This window comes from Dermacentor albipictus, chromosome 10, assembly GCF_038994185.2.
Source record: "Dermacentor albipictus isolate Rhodes 1998 colony chromosome 10, USDA_Dalb.pri_finalv2, whole genome shotgun sequence".
Lineage (NCBI taxonomy): Eukaryota > Metazoa > Arthropoda > Arachnida > Ixodida > Ixodidae > Dermacentor > Dermacentor albipictus.
In genome coordinates, this window is record NC_091830.1 from 81,219,438 (window position 1) to 81,246,549 (window position 27,112).

The 27,112-nt window shown below is 41.6% G+C and overlaps 1 protein-coding gene across 1 annotated transcript; it reads right to left on the minus strand.

The window, feature by feature from the left end:
• Positions 1 to 3,204: 3,204 nt before the first annotated feature.
• LOC135921286 (uncharacterized) lies at positions 3,205 to 26,100 on the minus strand. Its single transcript, XM_065455610.1, has 5 exons — positions 24,712 to 26,100; positions 24,306 to 24,443; positions 19,064 to 19,183; positions 15,446 to 15,706; positions 3,205 to 12,004 (listed from the first exon to the last, which is right to left on the minus strand). Exons 1-5 carry the CDS (start codon positions 25,985 to 25,987, stop codon positions 11,223 to 11,225), a joined length of 2,577 nt encoding a protein of 858 aa, XP_065311682.1. The 5' UTR covers positions 25,988 to 26,100; the 3' UTR covers positions 3,205 to 11,222.
• Between the last annotated feature and the right edge of the window lie 1,012 nt (positions 26,101 to 27,112).

The following is a 27,112-nucleotide window of genomic DNA, read 5'->3' on the forward strand; positions in this document are numbered from 1 at the left end:
GAGTGCCAGTTTGTTATTCAGTAGCTGGGAAAGAAATTCCAGCCGTCTTACAGCGACGCTGAGTATGGCTAGGGTTCCATGTATTTGTTGAGTGCGTCAAAAAAATTATCATCATCAGCATCGGCTCGTGATCCCGTAAGCAAGCAAAATTGGCAACGGCTTCAACCCTCGTAGGCAGAGGCCACAAACGCTCAACAAAAAAAGGCAACGAGCAAAACTTGCAAAAATAGGTTTATTATCTTGGGTCCAAATAGCACCCGCATCACACAATAAGCTGATACGAACAGTGCACTTGGACCCGCGTCGGCTGTGTTTACGTTCGCACCGCCCTCTCATTGTCGGCGTCCCAAGCACCTGCGTATCTACTCTCCTTTCCTTCCGCTCTCCCGTGGTGGCGGCCCCGTCGAAATCTCGCGCGTGTCTAGTTTCCTCCGGCTCCTCAAGGCGGCGGTACCGTCGTCCACGCGAATGTACATAAAAGTTACGGTAAGTGGAATGACTGTTTTTTGTGCGCAATTTATTAACGTAATGCCATTAGATCTAATTGAGTTCTAGAATGGAAGAGGAAAAATGCGTTCATAAACCGGAATTTTGAATTCACTCAAGGCTGGTTATGTTGCACTGAGTGTAGATTTCCAAGGCAATAAATTCATATTTGAACTTCAGTCGAATGAACAAATTATAAGCTCGGAGTTTGCCAGATGATGAAATTTCTTAAATTATGTATTACAAAACACCGTTTACAAAGCACAGAAACATAAAGTTAGCAGGAAGGACATTATTTATTTATTTATTTATTTATTTATTTATTTATTTATTTAGTCATACTGTCAACCCTCACTTGAGGGTCTTAACAGCGAGGGTCAGTAATTGAATTGTGCATAAAACAAACATTGAAGATAACTTGGAGGAGAACATCCATAACACACAGAACATTTGTAGAAGAAACACACTTATATACAAGGAATAAATAAAAAGCTATACAGTTTGAGCGAAATACTTATCAAGACCAACCTCAAAATCACTCACAGTATTTTTTGTACCACATCATTCAACAATTCATTCCGCAGTTTAATAGCAGCAGGAAAGAAAGAAAACCGGAATAAGTCTGTCCGAGCTATTATTGGTTGCACGAATGTACTGCGTGTTGTTCGTGCGAACCTTTTGTGAAAGACCGTTAGATAATCATCCTTGTTTATTTTCACCTCTCCGTGTAGTATTTGAAAAAGCAGTTTCAATCGCTGCTTCTGCCTTCTTGATTCCAGTGGTTCCAAGTTAGACATTTTTAACATTTCAGTTACCGAGCCACTTCATCGATATTTCGAGCAGATAAAGCGAACTGACATTCTCTGAATTCTTTCTAGTTTATGTTTTAAAACCTTTTGATCGGGGCTTCACACAGCACCAGCGTATTCTAGGCTCGGACGGATATATGTCTTTTATGCAATCAACTTGACTTCTTTCGTCGTCTGGCGCAATTTCCTTTGCAGGATGCACAACTTCTGACATGATGATTGACAAATATTTTCAACATGGGGACGCCAGTTCAACTTATCGGTTATGGTTATACCCAAATATTTGAAACTACATGCTTTTGCCAGTATATTATCAGCAGTATTATATGTGAACGAGATCACTTCCTTAAGGGCTATGGGATCCTTATTACTTCCTTATATATGGGTTCCTAGACAGGGTGACACCAAAATATTTGTAATTAGTAAGCTTTTTGAGCAAGGGTCAGTGAAGGGAAAGGAAGTGCGATGTTTCCTTACGAGATATGGGACGAAAGGCACCTTTTTCTACTTTTGGGGCCATCCCCCATTGTTTGAACCAATGCAGAATCTTATTCAGGCTGTCATTCATGTCATTTTGGTCAATCAAGGACAGATGATGTGGCAGGTCACCAAAAAGTGTTCCTTGGCGACTTGCCAAAAGCACTTCCGTCATTTGTACAAGATACGCCCCACCTGCTGTGAATATTGGAGGACATTAACAGCAAAGGCACACTACCCCACAACATAATTCTCGCAACACTAGACGTCACGGCTCTGAACACCAACATTCCAATCCCTGATGGTTTATCTTCGATAAAACAAACGCTGTCTGAACACAATGCACAATACATTACTGAAGTCTACCCTATTGAAAATCCCAGCATTGCCCATCATGAATTTTATGCTGGGTATGATGGAAAATTTGATGTACATGATGGAAAACATGGTGGGTATGGTGGAATTCATCGTGGGTATGCTGGGTGGATGGTGGGTGTAGTGGAAGATGGTGGGATGTATTGGTGGGATACATACTGGGCGACTTGTCTCAATGGTGGGTGTGCTGGGTGAATGATGGGTGTGCTGGGTGGATGTTGGGATACATACTGGGTGACCAGTGTAAATGGTGGGTGAATGATGGATATGCTGGGTGAACGGTGGGTGCGTGAGGTGGATGGTGGGACCCATACTGGGTGACCTGTGTAAATGGTGGGTGAATGATGGATGTGCTGGGTGAACAGTGGGTGTGCTAGGTGGATGGTGGGACACATATCGGGTGACCTGTGTGAATAGTGGGTGAATGGTGGCGTGCTGGGAGTACTGGGTGGATAGTGGGATACATAGCAGGAGTACAATGGGTGAATGCATGCGACAATAACCTAACACGTGGCTTATGGCAATAGTAGTGACACAGTCATTAGGGTGGGTTCATGATGTGTACAGAGGGTTATGTTTGATTTGCCAAATGGCATCACAGTAGTCCCAGTTTTTGCTTATATAATGCTATGTGCACATGCACATTTCTAACATTTATTCAAGTATTTCTGCATACTATTTTATGACGCCTAATCGTTAACTATTGTACCCTCCTAAATTTGAGCCTGTTAATATAATGTTTATTATTGTAATGATTTGAGTTTTTCATGTTGGTTTTTGTTGAGAATAAGATCTCACTGCTTTGCCATCCTTTGTAGGTAGTGGGATCTGGTCAAGCTGCTTCAGTGCAACTTTTATTCCCAGTTTTTCATGTACAGCACATAAAATAAATAACTAGTTCACCTCAAATTGGGAATACTGATGATGATGGTAAAGCATTCCAGACATGTACCTATACTTCACTGATTTGGCTATGGTAAAATGCAAGCCCATCATTACTGTGAGAAGCACCACAATTTTCTCAGTGGGTGTCAAGAGATCAATAGCAGGCAGGGAATCCTCATATCAAACAAATTTTATTCTGATATAATTTGGTGAGTAATAGGTACAAATGACAATGATGCATGTAGCACATTATGAGAGCACATAATACTGACACTTTAACAAAAATGCCCAACTCGATTCTAATATAACTGAAGGATAATGTTCTTCCAGGCACAGCACTATTGTAACAGTGCACTGTTGCAAAATAGTTCTGCAGACTATAACAATCAGCAAATATTGCATAAATTAGGTTGTTAACAATGTTTCTTTTTTTATGCGCTGTCCCAGCCTCTAAATCTGTGGAGTTTCAGGAAACTTAGCATGCAGATGTCAACAACAAAGCATCAGTAAGGATGTTTACCTTCGGACATAACTGTCGAACATTTTCTTATTGCTTTTATTTTATACAGTAACGATAGAAATTAAGGTATGCAGCATTTTAAATCAAATAGTTTTGCTCTTTTTGGTTGCAATGAAGGATGGCCTGGATGTTGCAGCAGCTTTTCTTGTGTATATGAATGTAACTGTTGATCAACAAGCTATATAATGTACATTATAGAAGACAAAAGCAACTTAGGCTTTATTTCTAATGAAGGCATTGTTTGATATTAGCTATATATAGTGTTTCCACTGAATACTATACATTGCAATGTAGATGTAGCGAATTGTTGTAATCACAAGAAATGCGACTCACCAGAGAAAAGAAAATTTTAACGAAGGTGAAAAAGCAAATCCACCCCATTGTTTTGCGCACTACACTAAATATGGAACCAGACTTTATGACAGAACATGTAATGCTAAATAAGCCTTTTAGAGTGAGCTTAAATGTGTACATCCTGTAATATTTCGTGAAAGCGTATGCCATTTAATTGTAAGACGAACGGAGATATCTTTAAGTTACAATGCGTAGTTTTTGCAGTACAAAGTTTAATAACTGGTGCCTGTGAGGGACACTTTTAAGGTATATGAATTACTTTTAATTTTTTCCGTGCTGTAGGATGAATTTCTTTTTTTGCTATTACTTTTTGCTTCTTATTAAAAATGCTAGACATACCCTATCGCAAGCAGGCCACTGCTAGTGTGTTGTGGAGGTGAGATGCTTTACTTAGGATTGTACAAGCAACACACAGCAGCACATATGTTAATGGGGTAGGTCACTTGATAGAGCATTGCCACTGGTGTTTATGCACACCCAAGTATTAGCACAAAACAATTGTGTGCAGGTTCCCTATGCAGACTACACAAAAATATATTCTTTTGATTCATACAGACATGTATGTAACCAAATGACCCAACCATTACACCATAAAGACAAGTAATGTGCAAGCAATGTAAAATATGAATTTTAATATGGAGCACTTCTGGCTGTGCTTTCTATTTTCACTGAAATCACAATGTATTTTCGAACAAAGCACCAATAAGTCTCTGCATCTTTGTTGACATGTTTCCACCACTTTTGATTTGACTGAGTCAACTACAGCACAAAGCGGTCTCTCCTCTCCCACATCTAACTAGTTTCATGTGCGAAACAAACCTACCCAATGGCCACTAATTTTCTCGTATCAAAATCTCATATCATCCTGTGCGATGCCATCACCTTTGACTGCATTCCCGTCTGTTCGTGCGCCAAACTCCGTAACTGTATCAGACTGCAAGTTGTCTGCCCTACACACTGCATGACATTACCATTCCCAATACAGCAATATACGTAGGTCATCAATTATTTGTCCTATGCATCGAATGAAGTAATCTGCTGTCAACCTCATTCCAAAGGGCAGCAATTTTGCAAAACTGCTCTTATGGGAGGTGAACTGCCTACTCAAAGGGCAACTTGGAAACTTGATAGCCAAGGCTCTAGAACTACACAACCTTAGTGATGAGAAGAAAGGGGGTTAGTGGAGGTGCCCGATTTTTGTTAATCATACCATGAGAAGCCAACAAACAAAGACACCAAGGACAACGTAGTAGAAATTACTTCTATTTACTAATTGTATTACAGAAATGATAAATTAATGGCAATGAAAGAGGACCGGGGCTATTTAACGTGCACCTACATCCAAGTACATGGGTGTTTTTGCATTTTTTTCCCCACCGAAATGGAGAATACCTCCCATGTCCCTGGTCAATAGCACAGGCATGTTATACACTACAATATTACATCTCCAATGCTTTGAGACATTGTTTATGCACCCACTTTGACTCCTTGACAGCACCCAGTAGACACTGTCTACTTTATAGTTTAGAACTTGTTGTTGGGCGAGTTGGTACATATTAGCGAACATTGTTAAACTGCGTGAACAAACGGACCACAGAGACAGCATGGGACAAGGACAGGCGCAATCTTGTGCAATGTTTACTTATCAGAATTTGACAGAGCGGTAAACGAAGGGATTGATCGTGACCAGGTTGTTACCGTGTTTCATTATGTTGACGATTTTCTTGTACATTTAAAAAAGCAAGCCAGTTCCACGTATGACAACGCCATCGCAGGTGTACTACACATCTTTCTGCGCCTTGGCAAGGGTTTGACTTTCACCCATGATCTAACAAAGGATAATAATATTCAGTTCTTAGACAGCGCTACAAGCTTCTGTGACGACCATGTGTGCTGGAAATATAACCCAAGATCCCAAAAGAAATTGTTGCCCTACGATACGGCTCATTCAAAAACGGTAAAGCGGGCAATAGCCACCCAGTGTATCATATCAGCCTCAGGAAAGTCCTGCACACACAAAATACAGGAAAGCTTTGACAGGCAGATTGTAAGGTTGGAAGAAGCAGGTTTCCCGCAATCAGTCATTTCAGCAGTAGTGGAGGCAGTGCTTAAGAAGATAAAGATGGAAGGCAATATTACTGAAGACAGAAGGGAGTGCAAAAATAAGAAACGTAAAGTTGTGCCTTATGTTCACAAGAGTTCCCACAACTTAAAAAAGGTTGTCAAACGGTATGGAGTTGAGATAGCGTTCTCGGCTCCCGGCAAGCTCACTGGGCTATGCTCGCACATAGGAAGAAGTAAAGATAGCTTCCAAGGGTGCGGAACAAAACACTCCATTTTCCACGTATATTGCAGTGTTGGAGTAGTTTATCAGATACCTCTATCATGTGGTAAAGTTTACATAGGCCAAATAGGAAGGTGCGTGAATGTGCGCTTGCGTGAGCATGAATTCTCAATTACAAATAAAATGAATGGGCACCTGCCAGTCCACTGCTTGGCGTGCACGTGAAAGCCGATCATGAAGGAAGTAAAGATTTTGTGCCGCTGCCGAGATAGCCGAGCCAGAGAGCTACTCGAGGCGTACCATATTAGAAAGAAGGGACAAGACTGTGTCAGTGACACCTCAGTTTATTTACACAACAGTGAGATGAGGTTTATTGGCGAGCGAAGGTAGGTCGCGTTTTGCATATACAAGGTTTTTCTTTTATTTTTTATTTTTTCGCGTATGCGCAGTGGTGTATGTTGGGGGTGTACTTATATGTGGTCTTTGTGGAATAAACATTAGTTGCAAGTCTGAGCCCGTCCTTGTCCCATGCTGTCTATGTGGTCCGTTTGTTCACGCAGTTTAACAATGTTCACTGTCTACTTTAGCAGCTACAGAGACAGTCTGCATTATGATCTAGCCCAACAATCCTACAATGACCTTATTGATCGACGTTTTGATCAGTACCCACGCAACCCTCATTCACAGAGGCCAGTTACTGCCTATGACTCCTATAGAGAAGTTTTTTACTCTCAACGGATGGATGTGGCTCAACAGTTTCATCAGCATTTCGGAAGTTTGCCCTCTGCATCTGCTAAGGTGGCACACCAGATCACACAGCTAGATACTGTTACTGACATCAACCATCAAGCTATGGGTAATTGGTTATATCTATGTGGCCAAGAGGGTGCATCCTGGACACTCAGTGCCCAAAGACTCCACTCTAGGAAGCCACTGTAACAATTCACCTGCTTCAGATGATGCTGACATTATCACCAGTTTTTTTTTTTTTTACCCGCCGTGGTTGCTCAGTGGCTATGGTGTTGGGCTGCTGAGCACGAGGTCGCGGGATCGAATCCCGGCCATGGCGGCCGCATTTCGATGGGGGCGAAATGCGAAAACACCCGTGTACTTAGATTTAGGTGCACGTTAAAGAACCCCAGGTGGTTGAAATTTCCGGAGCCATCCACTACGGCGTGCCTCATAATCAGAAGTGGTTTTGTCACGTAAAACCCCATAATTTAATTTATTATCACCAGTTTTCTGGGCACACCGAATGCCCTCTCCCCAGTGGTGCATCACCCCAATTGAAAAGTAGCTAGTGTGGCTTATGAAAATAAGGGCACTGGAAAACACTTCAGAACTTGCACTTCGGGAAGTTGGTGCTTAGGTTCACTAAACATATTTTTCTTGGTGCAAAGTAGAACATGAAGCAACCTCCAACCTCCACACAAACAGCATGGTCAGCTTCACCCAGTTCCCCTCTAGCACGCCCTTTGGACAATCTATATTTTTTACTCCTAAAGAAAGAGCCGGTGTAGTAAAGAAGTGTAGAAAAAAAAAACAGAAATGGCTGGAACTATTCTGATTTGAATTCTAACATTCAAATATTTTCACACTGCTATTTCAATAGCAATTCCCTAGTGCAAAAAGATATTACAAAAAAAAAACTAGTTAGTCTACCAATACTCTGCTGTCATGTTATAGCAGGTGGTCATGATATACCACAAGAATGTGCAATGTTATTAAGTATAGGAAGCAAGATACAAAATGGCTAAAATGTACAAATACTACTTTACAAATTGGGGTCTTACTGAACAAAGGTATGTTCCTTTTGTGATAGCATAGGAGCCAAAGGACAGAGGTAAAATACTACCAAACAGATGCTGCAGTAGGACAAGGGTGTACGCACACCTAACTTGATGCTCAGAAATACAGGAAGCATAACGTGAGAAAACAAACTCATTTACAGGCAAACTTGATAGCAATGAGGAGGTTGGCCCTCAATAGGCAATCAGCCATCAGTAAACACAATCTCGGGCTTGACTGCCATTCATGGCCGCAAAGTAAAAATAGCAGCAACCTTCCAATGGCGCCTTGTCACCTGCCACCATGCCATCCAGTCATTCAAGCCATATTGGTAGGCCTAACATGCATTATATTGCACAGAAACTGTGGTTGAAAATTAGTTTGACAGTGAGTGAACACGTCTTGAAGCAATGAATTGCATGCGGAAGTCAAAAATCACTTGCCAATGGCAAGGGCGAGGATGATAACCTTAAAATGAAGACTTCAATTAGTTTGCAACTACAAGTTTTACGACGTGATGTGTGGAGATGTTATAAATGTCTAGCAAAATTTTTATATGGCTTTCGAAATTTGTCACACCATGCATATATGGCTTTATGGATAAGCATAAGGAGTGGCTGGGGTGTGGCTCTATGAAGCACTGCTTAGATTACCAAATTATCAAGCAAGTCTAACAAAACTGGCATTGAAAAGATCAATCGATGACTGCAGTGACAAAGCATAAATTCTACAGCAGCTGTAGCCAACAATATCCATTATCACCAAAATGACAGAACATCAATCAGTGTACGTAAGTGTAGTTATATACATATGCCAGTTGCAGCACTACCATCTGAGTGGAGAAAGGCATACAAGTACAGCATCCTTTGCATATGCTCATGTCACATGCATTGTTCACCGCTCTTTGGCATAGCTTTGGCATAAGTCATCTCATTTGTATACGAATGTAGCAACTTTCATGACACGTAGACTGGTGCAATTGACACAGCACTGCATACAGCACAGAGAACATGATTTTACAACACTAACAAAATACAAGTGATAGCACCCTTTGCTCAAAAAGAAAAGTACCAGACATGCATGGTAGATCAAGCAGGGGTGTGAAAATATTCCAATCCTTTGATGAGGAAATAGGCTGTCCCTCTACTTGGCTTTATCCACACACACACGTACTCTCTCCTATTAGAAGCATACTTACACCCCACAACAGAAAATGAAAATGTAGGTTTTTAAAGATGCCATAAAATGACCAAACAAAACACACGGTTCTAACAGAACTATCTCCATTTCGAAAAAATGTGGGCAAGAAGTTGAAAGCTAAATATGACAAACATTAAATGCTGGGTACCAATAAGAAAAATGTTTCCCAAAAAAGGGTGTTCTACATGAGTTGCATTGCAAGTGCAGAGCCTACCTTGCAACATCAAAAAGACACTAAAGAGATGTATTGAATCAGCTTACAATAAAAAGTATCTTTAAAAATTAGTTTCATTGATTTTGCGGCAACAGCTGGGGTGATTATTAGAAGATAAAATCATGATCAATTTTTTTTTTATTTCACACCGAAACCAGTCAGTGTGACCTCACAGATCGCAAAGCATTTTTTCGCATTTAGGCCATTGTAATTAGGCAGGAGTTAAAATTTCCTGAACTCAGTCATTGGCTCTTTTGGAACACAATGCGTTCATTTTTACTCGTAAGGATTTCATTAAGCGTGAGCAAATGGCATCAAAATCTATAACATCATGCCAAGCTAGTGCAACAATTTCAAGACAGCATTGCCACTTCACATCTTTTCAGGAATACACAGCATCTTCTCATAGTACGAGTGACTTTGTTCGTAAGATGAGACTAAATGTACGTCCTTCACCCCCCAACTAATTTCATTACAAGCACGTTAGACAAATAAGGCACTGTTATTATGGAAGCACGTCTTGACATTTATCATTTACTTTGTCTTGTTTACCTTTAAGATACATCAAGCATAATCATGCTGAACAGCTGAATCAGTTTTTCTCTTGCCTCAGCACTTATCCCGTGGCTTACAGTGCAGCATGCTTGTTTTGGCACAGCCTACAGAGACTGACATGCTTATCATTCCAGCAACTTCAACATCTTCTGTAGTGTTGATGGGCACTTTTAAAGCCAAATACCTGCATTCCACTTGGTGGCCCTCAACACGATACTATGACATGCTTATCGCAAATAGTGCAATTATGCAATTACACTGCATTAGTGGTCCACTTAAGTGATTAGTAAAAATATGTTCATTAGCGTAATTTCACAACTACAACGTTTAAACTGCAACCCTCAAATTAACAGAATCATTAGTAATGAAAGCAGAGAAGCACACCTGTTCTCCTAACAGTTAGCTCTGCTGACCGCTTTTCAAGCCGCCTTAAGTTTTCGTTCACAAACAAGCACGAGTGACCCTTGCCACTGTCACAATGATCTTATTCATGAAGGCTACCGAAGTGGGGTTGTGATGCTTTTAATTTTTTAATTCAAGCTCTAATGTGAAAATACACTGAAAGGAACATGGGGCAGATTTATTTAGACAGCTCGCCGAACTCCAATGTGTCATTCAAGGAACCTCTCGGTCCTGTGGAATAAATTTGGGAACCCTTGCAACGAAAACGGAACCCAAAATATGAAGAGAAAAAAGTATCAACTACAAAAATTAGGTGTGGCAGTAAAATCGAATGCTAAACTACAGTGTGGAATTTACAGATACTACTGAAGTTTCATAAGCTGTATCCTCAGTTGAGATATTAACCATTACCTGGAAACTGTTCAGGCCTCTGCTGCATTATTTTTGTTGATTTCAGTATTTCGAAGGCACATTCTTGTGCGCTTTACAAACATTCTCTTCTAACTTATTTGTATTGTATTCAACACCCAGATCACTTGTAAATGGCTCTTTCGTTACAACAGCAAGCCTTCTGCTGTGCTAGCACCGATTGGCGTTGAAGTGTGCTGCAGCACATACTCATCCCTCTTGTTTGTGCAGGATACCACTTCACTTGTGTGATGACGGGTTGGTATACATGTGTGATAAGCAGCTCGCTACATGTTTGAACCCTAGTATTCTGAAAGCAGCAAGGAGATTCGTGGAATGCAGTTGCTGTAGAGTGTTTTCCTTATGGATCTTCCATTCCACAGTAGCTTTAGACACTTTGTTTTTGGTAATGAGAAACGGTGAATTACTAATACAGCTAAACTCATTTTTCTCTTTAGTGTCTCTTCAATCCCTTTCAATCTTGTTCGGCAGGTCACAAATGAACATCTTATCTTCTTGCACAAAATCTATACACAAACAACTGTCAACAATTTCATCAGGCAAGATCACGTCGCGCGTTCCGTCACACGAAAGGAAACACTCCTTTATGTGAGGAGGAATGGCACGAACATCTGCTATAATTACTGGTCTGCAGATAACATAGCAGCAGCCTGTCTCCTGAAGCACAAGTATTTTCTCAATTCGTGCATAGCACCCAGCATATGTCCGCACAAAGGTCGTATCAGATTTTGAAGGTCTTCTGAATCCAGTGCTGTGGAAAACTTGCTTCTTTTGCACAAATCGCTCATATTCCACAGCATCGGACACAGCCACTCCACACCGACTATACAGTGCATCCTGCTCTTCAGCACTGAGCACTGTCTTCTTACCTGTGCCCAACAGTGATAAGCCATCTACACACAAAAAGTTTTTCACAGGTGAATATCCAAGAAAGCCATTGCACAACCTTTTTTCTTCAGAAGCTAGAAGTGGACTTCCAAGTAGACGCTGCAGCTGCTGAGACATGACGACTCGTTCTACAATTTGGTCCGGAAGGCCCTTTGCTGCGGAAATCTGCCGCACAATGGTGCCATTTCCCCCTTCAAACACGAAGGCAGAATGTGCCCAAAGGGGCCCAAGGGAACGGGCACAGTTTCCAAGGTGGAGGAGTGCGTGGACATTATATGTCATGAATGCCACACCATATAATGCTTCACACCTTGACACAAAGTTCTTGAGAAGAGACTCTGAAAAGCAAAAGTTTTAAACAGGGCATGGCTCAATTTGTTTTAAATATTTGCAGATAAACAATGCCTAAAGGCATACACATGTACTCTCACACTGCTCGATATGAAAACATCCCTGCAGGGTTTGTGCACTGAAACCAGTCTGATATTTAGAAGGAATACAGTGCTTTTCCAAAGTTTAACATGTAGCCTCAACAGTCTCGCCATAAGCAACCCCAGCTTTTGTCATCTAAAGTGCGGTCGTAACCTGACCAGCAAAGAAGAAATTTCAACATTTCACGGAAATTTGCTCTGCATTGCAGGGCCGGCAGGTGCATGGCTTATAAGAGAAAACAAATAAGTGAAACAAACATGAGCACAACAGACAAGACAAGCGCTCTACACAAAGTTAGCTGTGTTAACATATACAAGCAAATCAAAAAAAGGTGCAGAAGACTCATAATAAATTTCTATGACATAAAGACATAACTACTGCACATTTTTTTTTCGGAAGCGGTGACCCAAGATTCCATAAGCCAAGATGGACAGTTCTGTAATATTTTGGTGCCTACAATAATAGCCTTTCCCCTAGTTGTCATCACAGAAACGTTCACTCCAGTCAAGACAGGTGCTACAAATAGGAGGAAAGCCCGAGTTGATGTGCAAATGGCTTGAGCTGGTCAGGCCTGTTAAATATATGTAAGTTTGTAAGTTTTGCTTTACACACAACTTTCATGACCAAGAGGTACAAAGAAACAGCCAGCCTGAAGGTAAATCCTTACACAAAAAATTATAATGATTTGATCAGCTTCTTACATGTGACTACCATATTCAATGTACATTATTGGGTGATGCTAACAATTTGTACACATATGCTTTGTTTGTACCACAGTCAAGGATTGCACTGACGAGAATGGAGGAATTTCATTATGGAATTCATCTGGTGCGCCTAACAATTATTTTTACGAGCTCCTTTGAAGCTTCAGTTGACTTATCATTTTTAACAAAATGTTTTTACAATGAAATTAGTGCCACCACTTCTTGCATGGCTTCCATCCTGTGTCGTATTTTCTTGTCATGTGCTGGCAGTGCAAGTTTTCAACCTTTGTGCACACCCAGACATGGTCTTAAAATGTTCTTAGGTGTGCTGACACTTTAATTATATTAAAAGAACTTCCTTTAACACACCAACCTACAAAGAAACAAAGTCTAAGCATCTTTGAACACTGAATTAACTTTCGTTGATAGGTGAGCTAGTTCCACAATAACTTTAGCAATTATTGGACAGCAACTTGAAGCTATCCTGAGAACATGTTTGCTTTTGTCACCAAACAAAGGCTCAGAAAGGTCTGCTACCACATAATGGATGCACACTCCAACACAACTCTGCATATGAACTCTTTGCTGCTGAGGCTGTGCCCTCCATGATGCAGGGCAGCTTCCATAACCAAGAAAATACCGCATTTATTTGAATCTAGGCGAATAGTTTATTTTTTTTCAAATCGTCATATGCCAAGCTCTAGGGTCAGCTTAGGTTCGAGGATTTTGAAAACATGCCAGTTTGTCATTGAACATATTAAATATGGTGCCAATTAGGTGGTGCATAGCTAGCGCCATCTAGAAAAGTCAGTATCGTTGCCACAACTAGCCACACCAGTAGACAACTGAAGTACACGAGCGACGACGTTGCCATTTTGACCTGTGTCGTATCTGTGTGCGGCGCGGTATTATCACAATGACACCAATTAGGTGATGACACTGCAGTGCCACTTTTAGTCGCAAAATTGTGCTAGCCGCAGAGGCATCAACAAACATTCAAGCCAGACCGGAATTGGGCATCGATGAGAAAAACGCCCGCTGTTGGAGGGGCAATAGGAGATGCTTTTTGCATTTGCCGCAACGAGGAGATGACGGCAATAAGGAAGATACGCATGTGATAACAGAGAGGAGTGGTTTACCGAGATCGCGCCGAGTTTACGGAGATCACGCTGTGCAGCACTGTCTGCACATGCGTGGGTATGCATCCGCAAGCGTACGAGGCTAGCAGCAATGACATAGACTGAGATCGGCATGTTCATACTGAATAAGTGCTGTTTTCATTTTGTAGACACTGCCCTCACTTGTTTTTTGGCCTACATTCGAGGTAAGTTTTTTTATTTATGGTTTCAGACATTCAGGGGTCAGCCAAGACTCGAGCAAATACGTAGGTTGGCTGCAGCAGACTTGTTTAGTTCGATCCCAATTACTGAGAATATCCCAAAGAATGCGATGCATAGGAGCACAATAAAGCCACTGGCGTCAGAAAGAACAGCAAAGCCTTGCGTGGTCTGTACATACATAAGCTACAAAGGCAGAACATACAGAGTGCTGGCAGAATCTTGTAGCCCCTATGAGTTGATTTCAGGCAGCCAGAAAAAGAAAAATTACTACAAGAAGAAGCAAACATCTATGTAGTGTGCCATGTTACACACATAAAATTCTGCAAACACATTTTGCCAGGCTGGTCATTGAGCTTGTGCATGGGAGAATAATTTGTTCATCAGGAATAAAGGAAGCACACATTTACCAGCACACCCCGTCTGGTACCTCAGTCACTCTTGAGAAATCAAGATGCTAACAAAGAGTGGGACTGTCTCAAGGGAACTTCCACAGCCGTACTTGCACAGATGAGGTCACTAGCTCCATTAATGACCTTTTAATTTCTTTGCATGTTGCAGAAAAAAAATATATATGGCACTATGCATGCTGTATATTACATTTTTATGCCTGTTTTTCCTATGTGTAAGAAGGCTTATCTCATCAGCTACCGGTATAGGTTCACTCTGCCAACTCTAAATAAATCAGTGGCTAGCTTGTTCCTTTAATAAAGGTAAAATGTGCCATACACCCAAACGTAGCAATTGCTACAAAGGAAACCCATGCAGGTTCCTCGAAAGAAAAACTTCGGAGTTGAAGAAAAATTCATCCTGGTCCTGGCCCAAGCTCATATGGTAGAGTGGCTGCCCCAGGGAGGTGGTGGTCCTGGGTTCGAGCCCCGGACTAGGATGAATTTTTGTTCAACTGTGAGGCTTTTCTTTCGAGGAACCTGCATGGGTTTCCTCCGAAGCAACTGCAATGTTTGGGTGCACGTCTCATTTTGCCTTTATAAAATAATTACTTCTCTCCACCTTGCAGGTTTCTGTAGAAATATAATGTCTAGCATGTTTCACCTTATTTGCCATGCTCGTCTTCAAGATCTCTGCTATGTGGACATGGTTTTGGTCATACAAGCGCTGAAAGATTCAACAGGTTAACTCACTACAGTACAAACCGTGGACTGATAGTCTGTATACGGAGTATCTGCAGACATTACCATAAGCTCACATAAGGTGTTGACTTCAAACTTGGCTTGCATGCATGCAGTAAGGATTATGCAGTAAGGATGCATGCAGTAAGGCAGTAGCACATCTTTTAGGATCTTACCAGCTTTGTCAATTTCAAGAATGGTGAGTTCCTCTTGAAGGAGGATATATATACCCCCACAAAGCTTGGAAAGGTGCCTCCAGTACTCATGATGCAGAATGTCATTAAGGCAAGGCAGAGCATAGAAAAGGAGCCAATTTCTCCATTCAGATGCCTTCCAATGGCTTCTTTCTTGAACAGACCGTGGTAGCCTTGTAATGCAGTGAGGTGGCTTGATGGACAACAGCCGTGCATCTATTTTGGAAAGGGCTGATGGTGCACCTATAACAGACAACGCGACCTAATTTAATTATTTCATCAGCGTGACGCGACAAATCTATGCAAACAAGTGGATGCACTGCTCAAAATAGATCAAAATAAACAGCATTACATGCCTAAAAATTGTCATAAGGAAGTGCAATATTTTATTTCTAGGACATTAAAGCATAGCACTCTTTTCAGTTAAAAAATACTACACATAAAGATTTCTTGTCCTTGGTGATGGGAGAATCGGTTGAAAACATGCTCTCTTAAAAATGTTTACACACTTTGGGTCGTATCTTACCCCACAATGATAATCATCATCTGTCTTGCCCACATTCCCTTTCTTTAATGCTGCGAGCCCAGTACTTCCAAGTCACGAACAGCTTGTGAGTCATCAGTGTGGCACAGCATTTTCGACAAGAAAGTAGCGAGCACCAAGTTTTCCAAGCACCAAGAGGGAAAGTAGAGGAATTCCAGATCAAGCTACAGAACAGGTATTCGGCTTTAACTCGGGAAGAGGACCTTAGTGTTGAAGCAATGAACGACAATCTTGTGGGCATCATTAAGGAGTGTGCAATGGAAGTCGGTGGTAACTCCGTTAGGCAGGATACCAGCAAACTATCGCAGGAGACGAAAAATCTGATCAAGAAACGCCAATGTATGAAAGCATCTAACCCTACAGCTAGAATAGAACTGGCAGAACTTTCGAAGTTAATCAACAAGCGTAAGACAGCTGACATAAGGAAGTATAATATGGATAGAATTGAACATGCTCTCAGGAACGGAGGAAGCCTAAAAACAGTGAAGAAGAAACTAGGAATTGGCAAGAATCAGATGTATGCGTTAAGAGACAAAGCCAGCAATATCATTACTAATATGGATGACATAGTTCAAGTGGCTGAGGAGTTCTATAGAGATTTATACAGTACGAGTGACACCCACGACGATAATGGAAGAGAAAATAGTCTAGAAGAATTCAAAATCCCAAAGGTAACGCCGGAAAAAGTAAAGAAAGCCTTGGGAGATATGCAAAGGGGAAAGGCAGCTGGGGAGGATCAGGTAACAGCAAATTTGTTGAAGGATGGTGGACAAATTGTTCTAGAGAAACTGGCCACCCTGTATACGCAATACCTTATGACCTCGAGCGTACCGGAATCTTGGAAGAATGCTAACATAATCCTAATCCATAAGAAAGGGGACGCCAAAGACTTGAAAAATTATAGACCGATCAGCTTACTGTCCGTTGCCAACAAACTATTTACTAAGGTAATCGCAAATAGAATCAGGAGCACCTTAGACTTCTGTCAAGCAAAGGACCAGGCAGGATTCCGTAAAGGCTACTCAACAATAGATCATATTCACACTATCAATCAGGTGATAGAGAAATGTGCGGAATATAACCAACCCTTATATATAGCTTTCATTGATTACGAGAAAGCGTTTGATTCTGTCGAAACCTCAGCAGTCATGGAGGCATTACGGAATCAGGGTGTAGACGAGCCGTATGTAAAAATACTGAAAGATATCTATAGCGGCTCCACAGCCACCATAGTCCTCCAAAAAGCAAGCAACAAAATCCCAATAAAGAAAGGCGTCAGGCAGGGAGATACGATATCTCCAATGCTATTCACAGCGTGTTTACAGGAGGTATTCAGAGACCTGGATTGGGAAGAATTGGGGTAAAAGTTAATGGAGAAGACCTTAGTAACTTGCGATTCGCTGATGATATTGCCTTGCTTAGTAACTCAGGGGACCAATTACAATGCATGCTCACTGACCTGGAGAGGCACAGCAGACGAGTGGGTCTAAAAATTAATCTGCAGAAAACTAAAGTAATGCTTCACAGTCTCGGAAGAGAACAGCAATTTACAATAGGCAGCGAGGCACTGGAAGTCGTAAGGGAATACATCTACTTAGGGCAGATTGTGACGGCGGATCCGGATCATGAGACGGAAATAATCAGAAGAATAAGAATGGGCTGGGGTGCATTTGGCAGGCATTCTGAGATAATGAACAGCAGGTTGCCATTATCCCTCAAGAGAAAAGTATATAATAGCTGTGTCTTACCAGTACTCACCTACGAGGCGGAAACCTGGAGGCTTACGAAAAGGGTTCTACTCAAATTGAGGACGACACAACGAGCTATGGAAAGAAGAATGATAGGTGTAACGTTAAGGGATAAGAAAAGAGCAGATTGGGTGAGGGAACAAACGCGAGTTAATGACATCTTAGTTGAAATCAAGATAAAGAAATGGGCATGGGCAGGACATGTAATGAGGAGGGAAGATAACCGATGGTCATTAAGGGTTACGGACTGGATCCCAAGGGAAGGGAAGCGTAGCAGGGGGTGGCAGAAAGTTAGGTGGGCGGATGAGATTAAGAAGTTTGCAGGCACGGCATGGCCACAATTAGTACATGACCGGGGTTGTTGGAGAAGTACGGGAGAGGCCTTTGCCCTGCAGTGGGCGTAACCAGGCTGATGATGATGATGATGATGATGATGACCAAGTTTTCAAGAAAGGAAACACAAGCAAGGCAGATGACGATTATTGTTGTGGGAGAAGATAAGCCCCAAAGGATGTAAACTTTTTAAAGAGTGCAGATGAACAACCAAAACAGACAAGTCATTGATTGCAGAAGTGCTAGTTTGGATGTTAAAGCTAAGCAGTGGTATAGTGGTGTATAAATATATAACATTTTTTCAGGTGGAGGGGAACATGCCTAATGTGCTACCCTCTGGCTATGCCCCTGAAAGTAAGCAATTTTAATGCATTCAGGTTGCTCTATTCATCTAAGTTTTCTGCAGTAGTTGTACGTACAAGCAAACATGGCAGTGTAGATTGAGTAGCTATTTCTCAAGGTAGAGTCATACACACGAGATGATACACTAACGATTGCCACTTTCTGGAAGAGAAAATTGTTAAAGCAGACAAGTACAAAAGACCTAAGCAAGCAACTTGACTAGGAATAAAAGTCCACAAAATGAAAGCTCAGCTGTGTCGCGGCTTGAGAGTATGTGATCCTGCTAATGTCATGCTTTACAAACACTGCTCCCATATCAACAGATGCTTGCAAACGCAATGGAGATGGTAATGCACCTTTTAAAATGTCAAAGAAATATTCATAACCAGGACAAGTGCACTTTTATGCACCAAAAATATCCAGTGAAACATACTTAAGGATCTATCACAATTCTGAACAACTAGAAAACATCAAATTGATGATGCAAAATCCCATGACACACAGTCAGGCAATTTCATTTGGTGACATTGTTTGCTTTGTGAATCCACCTTATTCTACAAGTCGAGCATCTTGTAATTTCACTATGTAATCAAAATATTACAAAATAAATGGCAACGGAAAGAGTCACATTACCTGAATAGAACCGCTCATCAGAATTTGAACTTGACAGGATGGTTTCTGTCAGCTGCTTTGCAACACCTTGTAGGACACAGTGCATGTACTCAACGCTGTAGCCATTCACAAGGTCCAGACCTGAATGAACACATGTAGCTTATGTAAGAAAACATACACCCCTTAGCTTCCCTATTACACTTATTATGAGCTTCAACGCACAGGCACGTGGCAAAGCACTCACCCAGGTTGGATAGCAATGCTGATTCGCAATGTGTTTCCCATTTAAACATAGAGGATTCCATTGTTTTAGTTCAGAACAATGCCCCTTCATGCCTGCTTTTGCCTTCTCTCCCAGGAGCTTGAGAAAACTTGTTTGTCAAAAATGATCAGAACAAACTGGCGGCAACCTTTTGTACGAGCTGTGTATCATTCCTGTTTCTTGAAATACAAAGCGCTGTCACCTCGGAACTTAATGTTTGATTTCTCCCCCCTCGATGAGTCTTGATACAGATTTCTCTATTATCATACTGTGCCTACATTTGCCCTTTCTTTTTTTTTGCATCAAACTGCAATATGAATGTCACTGCTAACTTACCGTTCCTTAAGGAGTGTACTGATCTCGGCTGGTTGGTACATCATTAGGATGCAAACAAACAGCGCTTGGATGGGGTGAAGTGAGGATGACAGACAAGATGCGGAACTAACAATCACAGGTTTATTGCAGGAAATCCAATATGTACAAAACACAGGCCGAGTTCAGAAGACCAAAAAAAAAACATGGTATCTGCACCGGGAAAGGAATGAAATCATCACATCACATCTGGCGTCATAGCAGGCTGTCATGTTTTAACTAATAGTTAATCTCCCAGTTATGCAGGGAAACAAAGGGTACACTGACCCAGGAGATTCCACACGACTGCATAAAACACGCCTCACAAACGGGACGTGTTCTTTGCTCTGTATATCTACCTAATATTCTGCATTTATCACAGAGATGTTGGCAGCCGCATTCTTTCCAGTGCGGGGCTAAATGACTGGGTACAGACACTTTCAGTGAGCATATGTGCTCTCTCAGCCGGTCGTTCAAACATCGGCCTGTGTGGCCTAGTTGCAGTGTCCACACTTCAGTGAAATCTTATAAAACTGCGTATGTGTAGTCAACAAATGGCATTCCATGTTTTTTTTCACCAATGATTTTCCTTGGGCTTTCCTTCTTGAGTTTGCAGCATAGTGCTGAGAGCTTGTTCCCTGCGCTGTACAAAACACACATGCCTATTTTTCCTGCAACCTTTTTTTAATCTATACTAGACCTCATGGACATAGGGTATGACGGCTCTGCTTGCATGAGGTTCTTTGTCCTGTGTGTCGCGCCCTGCCCTTCATCTGGTCAGGATCACCAAAAGCCTTTTTGAAAGAGCAGTCAGCAGGGCCATAGGATATCCAGCCTGAGTAACACAGTGTACTTGGTGCATGAAGCTACTAGCCACCTGGTGGTGGCATGAACGGGTCAGAGCTGATCTGAGGCAGGAGACTGCAATACTTTTCTTTGAGCGTGGATTGTTTAGTTTAGTTTGAAGTTTATTCTCCTTCTTCATTACAGAAAGAGGAAACAAGAGCTAAAGGCCATTAGGCCTGACAGGGACTCTTGCTCCTAAGCGCATTTGGCTTACATGATGATCCAATGTATGAAAAAGGCAAATAAACAAGATAATGTGTACATTATACAATGACTTTGTGAAAAAGACATTTATGCTTCAATTTTTGTTTGTGCATTCACATTACAGCACAGATTAAGGAAAACATATAAAGTGCATAAAAAAAATCTTAGTGCGATAGCATTTTATGTATAAATAATTTGATTGTGTATGAGAAGATTTTTTATACATTGCTTAAAATTAGGCGCACAGAAATCAATTTTTTGCTCAACGATGTTTAGTAGCCTTGGTATTTGATAGTTTATATCCTGACGTCCGTAGTTAGTACGCGTGAATGGTATTTTCTTGATTTGATAACGTAATGGGTATCGAGGAGAAGTGGGTATGCTGACATGGGGCCTGTGCTTTTTTATATGTAAGAGTAATCTCTAATAAAATACTTGATTTGCTCGTAAATGTTTGCCGAAGAGATTGTGTGTGGGTAAGTCACGCGGCCTACAATGGTAGTTTTCAAAAATTCGGACTACTCGTTTTTGCAAGCTTAATAACTTATCATAGTTTTTTGCTGTAGTTGTTCCCCAAATCAAAACACAATAAGTTAGGTTCGAGTAAAAAAGGACAAAGTATATTGCTTTCTTTAGCCATAAAGGTATTAGATCGCCTATTTTATACATACAGCCTACTACTTTGCTAAGATCATTGCTACGTTTATTGACATGATTGTACCAGGAGAGGTTCTCTTGGAACCATACCCCCCAAAACTTTTGTGTTGTTACTTGTTCTAACCTTTTTGCTTGAAATAGAACAGTTATATTAACAGGCAATGGCTTGTTTATTGGTTTAAATATCATATATTTGGTTTTGTTTACATTCTATTGTAGTTTCTTGATGTAGAGCCATTCAGATAAATTTAAATAATCATTTATTTCTTTTTGTAAGCATTGCAAGGAAGAATTTGCAAGAAAAAAGATTAGTATCGTCTGCGTACATGATGATATTAGGTGAGGAAGAAATGTTACGAAGGTCATTTATATAAAGATTAAATAATAACATTGTATGTCCAACTAAGTGGTGATGAATTCGAACCAATATCTCGAAGTCTAAAAACCTTATCTTATTGTTGGAGGGATGCTCGATTGTTAGCACCGAAGGGTTTATTACCAATTGAAAGATGTCAAAAATATATTTTACTCGCAAAAGGTGCAAACGCGGCTACATAGGCAAAACAGGCTGATATTTGAATGACCGGCTGAGAGAGCATGCATACTACTCACTGAAAGTGTGTCTACCCAGTCATTTATCCCAGAACTGCAAAGAGTGCAGCTGCTAACCTCTTTGATAAATGCACAATATTAGGTAGATGTACAGAGCAAAGTGCATGTGAGATTAGCGAAGCATTTTTTAACAAATCACATGGAAACTCCAGCATCAGTGTACCCTGTTTCCGTGTGTAGCTGTGAGATGAACTATTCGTTAAAAACATGAGAGCCTGCTATGACGCTGCACGTGATTTACTTATTCCTTTCCCGGCGCAGGCACTGTTTTCATTGGTGTTCTGCGCTCAACCTGTGTTTTGTATATATTTCATTTTCCACAGTAAACCAGTGGTTGTTAGTTCAGCACCTTGTCTGTCGTCCTTACTTCGTCTAGTCGAACTACTCCTTATCCTTGTCCTCATTACAGTTTCTTGTCTGCGATATTTTACCACAGAAAAGGAGGCAGTCTTTCCAGATTACTTTCATGAGACCAAGATTTTGCATGCTATAATGAAGCCTTCTTATGTATCAAAACTGCTTCAAATATTTCTCGGGCACTCACCTCACAATTTTTTTCGCACAATCAAGGCACCCGTGGAAATCTGAGGACACATTCTCGGACAGTCACTTTCAGAGATATCACCTTCAGTACAGCCTGATTGAAACTCCTCTAGTCGCCGAACTTGCCGTGTACAAAATCAGGTGAAGGTGACAGGATCGTGGAAAGTGATCATCCAAGAATACGTCTTCAGAATTACACTTGCACTAGCTGCAATGCATGGCAAGATTAGTACCTACCTCGCTCTTAAAAGAATTTGCATGTTCTGTCAGATATTCTTTTGTACAACTGCCCCTCCGATCAAGTAGAAAACGTTGCTGTGACAAACAAGATACTTTTCTGCATGCTTTTTCTTGCATATTCTGGTTACACCTGATTTCTAGCTTCCACACAAAAAGGAGCCACTCTGGAAACTCATGCTGCCTCCCTTTTTTTTTTTGGCACGGTGTAGAATGATTGTGTAACGAAACTGTGTGGAGAAGATTATTTCTATGGTACAGCGTAAAATGTTTGCATGATCAAACTGAGGCATCAGAGATGATTAGGTGGGGGATGGGGGCAGTTGTTAGTATGCCATCTGTGTCATTAACTGAGAAAGAATTGTTTTTATTTAGTGGGTGATAAGCTCCTTCAGGTATGTCCTCAGAAGGCACTTGTTAAAGAAAAGATCTTTCTGTCTAGTTTGTGGTCCTTTCCAAGTTTATATTAGCTTTCTTTTTTCATGTCAGTTTAGGATCACGTATTCTCAGCCTCTGCCATGGAAACTTTAGTGATCGTGATTGTTTTTGCGCATGTGCTTAAGTACGCCAGCAGTGGACAGCTTCCCTTTGACATGAGTTGTAAGCTAGTGCTCGTGCTGTCTGTGTCTTTCATTTTTTTTTGTCCTGTGTGTTTCGCCCTTTAACATTTTCACAATTTTGAGTCTAATTTTTTTAACTAGGTGAACGTGAAGAGTTTTTAACAAGTACCCATGCTGTGCACACAGGTCCCCAACTTCTGCCATGAGACTATAAAACCATATACGAGGCTCTTAAACTTGCTATACTGGCAGTTAACTTAAGAAATTTAGTTATATGTAAATATTAGCTTCTAGCATTTGACACACAAAATGTGATGTCTGCCACCCCCATGAATTATTTGCAGAAAAAAAATTATTACTTTGCCTCGAATCACATATTTGTTATAATTGAAGATGAATATACTCAAGGTAGACTAGCGCAAATTAATAACAGACAAAAGGACAAAAGGACAAGCGCTAATGTACCATCATAATAATGCAAGACCTACTACAGCCCAAGAGTCAGTCCTGTTGAAAACAATTATCACTAAAACATGTTGCATGTGGTTTATGTTATGGACATGTACAGGAGTGAATTATTTGCACTGCCCACAGTGTAGAAGCAGAAAAGCTGTGAAGCCAAGAATCTATACCAGTGTCATGCATGCACTTCCAAAGGCATCGAACAGACAGTCTTTTGACATAACGTCGAAATGGGTGCTGCTATATAGTTAAAACCAATCTACATATGTGACGATAGTGCTAGAAATGATAGTGTTTTTGTCTATTTTTTTGTGCAGATTTAGTGTGGCAACCAACGTCCCACTCCTTCATAAGGTGAAACTCTTGATAGACGTTATGAAGTGCCGTGTGGCAGCATCACAACTCTTTCGAGTTTGACAGAGGTTGGCAGTTTCAGTGACCCTTGACTGAAATCTTTGAGCCAAGTCCATGTGACACAGGTATTACTGCAATTAGGAAAGGAATTCGGGCTTCAATGCTCCTCACTCACCTTTCAAGTTCATCAAGGCTGACGGCCCCTTTAAGCCATTGATGGTGTCTCTAAACCTGCTTGCCAGATGCATCTCACTCTTGACACGGTCTGAAGTTCTTTGTTCCACAGAAGACACCGTTGTGTACCGCATGCTCCCTAATGCACATAAAACAGTGAAACAATAACATAAGTGAAAGTAACGAAGTACGATTTTGTCACTAACATCTAGCACCTGCATCATCATGTTTAGATTGCACCATACAGTCAGCATAATTATATGAAATACCAGTATTTTATAAAGTGTATATATCCGTATAACATATTCTGTGCATTACACGCTCCAAGAATAACTTTCACATTTTTAAGAAACATACATATTAGTCATTTTTCAGAGACTGATAGAAATATAAGATATTTTACTTACCTTCTCGGTGCTCTCCTGGAATCAGGCACCATGTGCAACCAAAATATCCATTGAAGGTCACCATGTTCTGCACACATGCCCTCGCAGGTGCATCAACGGAGACACACAATACATGAGGCTTTGACACATGAACGTCTCCTTTGTGAGCCCACTTCACTGCCCCTGTGCAGTTTACTTCATTCACGAACCCCTCAAGGAACAGTTGCATCTCTGGATGCTTTTTACCAAACCAGAGCCCTGCAAGAACCGGGTGTTTAAATCGCAAATGCGGTGGCAGTTCATTAACAATAAATTGCAGGGGCCACACTGACGTCTTCGAAGATTTCCATACAGGGCTCCCATCAGTATTTATTGTCAATGTCAAGTCATCAGGGCGAAGGTTCTGTTCTTCCCTCAGCCTGCTGTAGCACTGACCCCTGGTAATATCAGTAACGGTAGATGACGGGTGCTGAAGTGCTTCAAGGCTTTCATGTAGTTCCTCTTTGGTCCGTTGAATCATAAGCCTGAGTTGCGTTGCCAGGTTAAGAATGAAGAAGAAGCAACCTTCATTTTTTAATGACTGGGTTGTTCTGACACTGTGACAGCTGCTGCACTCAGCAGAATTGCCATGCGTTGTCATGACGCGTTTGCATGGTTCACAATAAAAGTGATGCTGCACAATATCCCGCATGTCTCCCGCCCAGAGCTTCCGAAAAGTGAATTTGCTCGGAGGCAAGGCATCTGTGCCAACAAGAAAGTTTATCAGCTTCGCTAGGTCGCCCAGTGCTGTCCACGTCAAACCATGAGACACCGCAAACGACATTACTGCTGCTATTGCGGCCGCCTTTGTTACATTTGAGTGCGGCAATCTTTCGCCGCCGTACTGCGCAAACCAGGACGGCAACGTGTCATCATCAAAGGATTTGTTAGTAACGTATTCGTCGTTACCGTCAGAGCTGTCCCAATTTTCGGAAGTGCCACTTGCACTTGAGCTGTTCCTCTCGTCGGGTTCGTCATCAGTGTCGAATATGAAGTTGTCGCTGCCGTCGTGGTCCGAAGAAACTGCGTTGTTGTATCCGTCATTTGACCCACATGGCGATGTGTTAGGCGAAGCGTCTGTCGCGCTTCCCGACTGCACACTGATACCGACGCTCGTAGATGGTGCCCGTGAGGTTGCCGATGCGACGGCGACGGTGTGCGCCTTTTCATGCCTATACCAAGTAGCGGTCGGCACGTCGAAGTAGCCATCCTTGTCTAAGTACACTTTACGCCGCTTTATAGCGGAATTCTCGGTCATCGCTTGCTTTCGGTGCACGCTAAGGTGATGATAAACACCGAACGATCACGCAATAGCCACTGCTTTCCCACAGAATAAAGGGCGCCCTATTCCCGCTTGCGGAAAGAAGCCAACAGGAAGCCGCGTTGGTAATAGCACTAGACCAACCAGACAATCATTACTTCAATTATAGACAGATACCACTAGCATCCTCTGTGAAATAGAGAAGCGGCGAATGCCACCAAGCAATGTACAGGTCCTGCATATTTCGCTGCGTAGGTTCGAAAAGAAGGTTTTGTGCTCTCCGCTGCACGGTTATTGCTAACATTTTGCAAGAAAACCTCATTTTGGAGTCTACGTTGTTTAATATACCACTTGGCACAATTAATTGCCTGGTTTTTAAGAAATGAACTGCTGCCGCGACGGCGTAAGCATAAACTTGCTTCGCGGCCTGTCGGTAGCTGCAGAAAGCAGCGCTTCGCGGAGGGCAGTTCCATGTTCCAGAAGTGGGCAACACGCGTCAGCCCTCCTTAAAAGGCTGTTTTCTGCAGCTGTCGGAAGGTGGCGAAAAAAGTTTACGCTTGCACCGTCGCGGCGGTAGCTTACATAATCCTAGGTGTAGGCAAATTTGCACTTTTTTCTTAAAAGCCAGTTAAGTAACTGTGCCAAAGTCTAATACTGAACGACGTAGACTACAAGATGCGATATTTCTGCAAAATTTTTGCAAAAGCCGTGCTGCGGTGAGCGCAAAACCCTTTTTCGAACGTACGCAGCGAAATATGCAGGATGCTGTATTTTTACCTTTCTTCCGCACTTGACGCACGGTTCGTGTTTTGCCGTACGTGACAGAAATTTCTTTCCCCATAATGCTTGGTGAAATTGCAATTTGCCAGCGCTGAAATGTCCTGTAACGTTTGCATGCTATGAATTAAACACAGTTATATGTGATTACATCTCGTCATGTGCAGACGAAATTTCGAGCTTGCATCACGGTCTTCCAGCATTTGTCTTAGCAAAATTTGTCGTGTGGAGGATGTAAAGATATTACCTACGCCAATCGCTTCAAATATAAAATTTTCATATGCCGGTCCGCAGCGGACATTAACATGCCGTGTCACAGAGGAAGTAATGCGCTGCGTACAGAAA

Bases quoted from the DNA above. Each gene is read 5' to 3' on its own strand.
- LOC135921286 (XM_065455610.1), bottom strand. From the start codon at position 25,987: ATGACCGAGAATTCCGCTATAAAGCGGCGTAAAGTGTACTTAGACAAG. The intron at 19,184-24,305 runs GTGAGTGAGGAG...GTGTTCATTCAG, and splicing joins AGCCTTGATGAACTTGAAAG to GTCTGGACCTTGTGAATGGC. The intron at 12,005-15,445 runs GTAAGATCCTAA...TTTGCTTTTCAG, and splicing joins TCTTGAAATTGACAAAGCTG to AGTCTCTTCTCAAGAACTTT.